Source organism: Eurypyga helias, unplaced genomic scaffold (assembly GCF_000690775.1).
Source record: "Eurypyga helias isolate BGI_N326 unplaced genomic scaffold, ASM69077v1 Scaffold41485, whole genome shotgun sequence".
In the NCBI taxonomy this organism is placed as follows: domain Eukaryota; kingdom Metazoa; phylum Chordata; class Aves; order Eurypygiformes; family Eurypygidae; genus Eurypyga; species Eurypyga helias.
In genome coordinates this window covers 1-4,258 of record NW_010254108.1, presented here as the reverse complement: position 1 = coordinate 4,258, position 4,258 = coordinate 1, and the positions used below count along the sequence as shown (strand labels likewise).

Genomic DNA, 4,258 nt, shown 5'->3' with positions numbered 1-4,258 from the left:
ACCAGTCTGGGATTCTGTGATTCTGGTGGTTCTCAATGCTGGTGTTTTGCCCCGAGGGAGGGGGAGGCTAGAAAAGCTCCTGAATCGTACCCTTCGTTGTCACGATTCTGGGTTTTCCTTAGTGACGCCTGAGGCGGAAGCAAGCAGCACCGTGTTTCTCATGTAAAATTCGCTTGTGTGTTTTGCAGGATTCCTATAGGAAGCAGGTTGTTATTGACGGAGAGACGTGCTTGTTAGATATCCTGGACACAGCGGGGCAGGAGGAGTACAGTGCCATGCGTGATCAGTACATGAGAACCGGGGAAGGATTCCTCTGTGTTTTTGCCATTAACAACAGTAAATCGTTTGCCGATATTAACCTTTACAGGTACGATCCGGGTCGTGGCTCAGGGAGGGGAGACTGGAAGAGGCGTCAGTCCCGTCTGCTATTTGCTAAATGACAGACAAATGTTAAATCTTTGCTTCTTTCCGCAAGTTTTTCAAGCTGACCTGTGCCCCATGCCCACGCGGTGCCGGTAGCTGCGCGGGGAGGGTTCCCTGGGGGTTGGGCGGGTCAGAACCCCTTTAGGGTGTACGGGCACGAACGCTGAGGGAAACGCGCAAGGCAGCAAGCGCCCACCAGAGCGGGGACGGATGTGCACTCGGAGATGGAGCCTGCGCGGTTCGCAGAGCTGCCGCGTCGGTTTGGACGCCCCAGGCCCCGTGCAGCTTTGAGATGGATTTCTGTAGCAGAAGGTGGTTTGAATACTGAACTAAACCAGCTTTTATGTTTAGAAAAGAGGTCCCAACTTATTTTTAATCTGTCTTTTTAAAGAGAACAGATCAAGAGAGTGAAAGACTCGGATGACGTGCCGATGGTGCTCGTTGGGAATAAGTGTGATTTGCCCACGAGAACAGTAGACACAAAACAGGCTCAAGAATTAGCAAAGAGCTATGGAATCCCCTTCATAGAGACGTCTGCTAAAACAAGACAGGTGAGACGCTTCGCTCTGCTCTGCCTTGGTCGGGTGTGCTGAACACGGGATGCGGTCACCTCTTGTGTCTTGTCTGCGGGAGTAAACTTCTTGTGATCCACTTGAGGGTTTTAGCCTTTGATTTCCCCCCTCGTTCTGGGGCTCTCGCTGGGCTAGGCCCGCACACAGGTCACGTCGGACTTGTGCCGGCTGTTCCCGGCGGGTCACGTTCATGAGGAGCAGGGCTGCACCTGCTCGTGCTGAGAAACGGTCAGGCTGCGGTCAGTCAGCCCAGCCCCGTTCGGGTTTCTTGGCTTCTTAACGAAGGCTGATTATGAGGTTGTGTTTATAGGGAGAATTGCCCCGACTGGGGTAAGAACGCCCCCGGCGCCGCGCTGACCATGCGGCTCTGTCCGGCCGGCTGTGTTCTGCCTGCGCCAGCCTGGGACGAAGCAGGAAGGGAGCAGGCAGTGAGAGTAGCCAGGCAGTTCTAGCCCAGGAGTGATTAGCCAGGCAGTGGCTGGTTTCCTGCACAGGACCTCCCCACGCTTACAGCGTGCCCTCTGTCTCCTGGCGGGTACCCCGGGTGCTTGCCTCGGGGGGAGCGTGGAGTGTGTGAGCAGAGGGGTTTCAGCGTGGGCGCTGGCTTCTTCCTCTGCTGACCTGTGGGGCAGGTCGGCTGGTGCTCTTCCCGTAGGAGCGGGTCTGGCAAATACGTGGAGGGATCCTGTGGTGGGACGAGCAGTGATCTCAGAAACTGCAGGAAAGAAAATGCTTTACCTGGGCCGTTTGCATTCAGGGCGTGGAAGATGCTTTTTACACGCTGGTGAGAGAGATCCGGCAGTACCGGATGAAGAAGCTGAACAGCAGCGAAGACGGGAACCAGGGCTGTATGGGATTGTCCTGCACTGTGATGTGACAAGGTGAGCTGGAACTTCCCTCTTCCTCGGCTCCTTGTCTGTGTGTCTTTCAGTTGCTGCGACGCACGGCCTAGAAATGCCACTGCTCTGGGTGGGTTTTTTCCCCTCTCGTACAACTCACTGATGCCCGGAGATTCAGATCTGATGACTAATTTCTTCTTCAATTTACTTTTTCCCCTCTAAGTAGATTGTGATGCTTAAGGAGAGGAGGTGCCGTTCGTGGCAGCCCGTTGGCTGTAGCCTGCGGGTTCCCACCGGGCTGATAACTCTGATTTCATTCCTGTCCCGTTCCTGCCAGTGTCCCCTTCCTTTGGGAGACCGGTGTGGGTATTTGCAGCAGGTGTAATTTCTGCCTCGTACCCCGGAAACCCCCGCAGGGGAACGAGGAGCGTGCCCAGCTCTGCAGTCGGCCGGCTGCCTTGGCGGCTCCCCGCGAGCTGCGGTGTTGTGCGACAGGCGCTGTTCCGAGACGGGCCAAACAAGATAACGCGGCTCGTGAAGCTGGGGAGTTCCCTGGCTGAGTGACGCTCTCCGGCAGCACCTGAAGGCCGCGGCTCAGCTCAGGGCGGTTCCCGTGCTCTGCGGCGGCAGTGGCCGGCAGCTACTTAGCGATGCCTTTCTCTTCCAGATGCCAAGAATTCCTGGTTCAGATGTAGCTGCTGGACGAGTCTCCATGCTACTGTACTGCGTCTCATGCTGATGCCCTGCAGTATTTTGGTGCCGGTGGCCAGAGTCTTGGTACCAGTTAATTAGCACAAGGTCCTTTTCCGTGCTCCATCTGAAGAGAACATCCATGGCGTCTACCTCCTCGCTCAGCTGACGGAGCCGTCACATCTCCTGATGTACTGGGATCCCTTCCTCACTGTCTTATCTGGGTTTGCTCGAGAAGGAAACCAGTCGCAAGAACAGTGAACTATAGAGACTAAATGCTGTGAAAAAGATGACACTTTACCTCTAGAGTAAAAGCTAGAAGTGATGTTTGTCCCCTTTCTGTTGGATTTGATTGGCAGTGCTGTCAGAGGAGTGGCACTGGTCGTGGCTTGGCAGGTCATGCCAGAAGTGGCTTTGCCACCGTGAACGCTCCTGCCACGTCTCTGGTGGGTATCTGCTCCGGTTCACCCACACAGCATATCTGCAGCATCTCCTCTGTGCCAGGAGTCCCCTCCGACTCCTCGTTTCTGTAATAAAAAGGAGGTATCTTTCCTAACTGAAGTGCCTGTTTGCTAAGAAGATTTGAAGTTGTCCCCTGTTCCCTTGGGTTGAGGAAAACCCCAAGGACTGGAATTTCTTGGGAGCTCCTTGTCTTAAGCAGGCGAGTCTTGTGTGGGTGACCTCCTTGCCTGACAGGATACTAACCCTGGAATTCGTAGGCTGGAAGATCCAGCAGGCATTTGTAAGACTCTTGGACTAGGGAGCGGGACGGCGTGTGTCTGACTTTCTCTGTAAGCACAACTGTGCTCCATACTGCAGCATTCGGATCCATTCCTTTTCCAGGTTGGACCCACCCAGTCAGCTCTTCATCCTTTCACATAACTGCCTGGGCAGCCTCTCAGTAGTTACCCCGGTGACGGGTTCGTTGCCTCGGACGCTCTCACCCAGCTCTGCCTCGCCGAATGACCTCGCACGGAATCGCTCTCCTGCCTCCCGGCGGGACGGGTGGTCTCTTCACAACGTCTGTTACATGCGGTGGGCGAGTCTGTCGGGGAAAGGGCTTCAGGCTGACCGTGCTGGGTGCGGGGCCGTCACGCACCCGGCCCGGCGGGGAGGAGGCAGCGAGCTCTAGCAGAAATCGGGGCTGGCTCCTGGCTGCAGCGTCCTGGCAGGAGGGGGAAGGACGCGAGTCCCGCGGTGCCTGCGCAGGAGGTGTCTGACAGGAGGGAGTTACTGTGTTGGCTGTGCGGGTTCTCCTGGAACAGAACACCGTCGCCCCTGTGACTGGACGCACAAGTGTGGTCGCTGTTGTAAAACCTACGGGTGTTCCTTGGGATACCCCATCCTCCCCGGCGTCTGGTTCCGGTCTGTGTGCTCGGTGTATCCCAGGGCAAAGCTGAGTTCCCAGTTACCCGCTGACGGAAGAGAAATGAGCCGTCAGCCAACAGAGGGAGCGGTCAGTCAGCCGGCGGAACCAGCGGGAGCAGAGAGGCTGAATTCCGGTTGGTGGGTGTCAGGGTGATGCCCCTTCGTCGGCAGTTTGCAATCTCAGGTGGAAAGTAGAAATCACTAAATACTGACAGAAGAAACTGCCCCTTTTAATACCGCTTCCTACACTGCTTCCGTTCTCAACCCCCTCCGTGGAATGGGGAGGGTCAGTCTGCATCGCGCGCTCCTCACCCACAGCAATCCTAACGAGTGCTTTCTGCACTTTGTTTTGCTGACTGACACGAC

At 56.1% G+C, this 4,258-nt stretch overlaps 1 protein-coding gene across 1 annotated transcript; it reads left to right on the top strand.

Moving 5' to 3' along the window:
- Positions 1-133: 133 nt before the first annotated feature.
- Positions 134-2,902, top strand: LOC104504914 (GTPase NRas; the record flags this gene model as incomplete). The annotated part of the gene is made up of 4 exons (XM_010152893.1): positions 134-367; positions 815-974; positions 1,753-1,876; positions 2,502-2,902. Coding segments are annotated over 3 exons (514 nt in total), but the record flags the coding sequence as incomplete, so codon positions are not given.
- Positions 2,903-4,258: the final 1,356 nt, after the last annotated feature.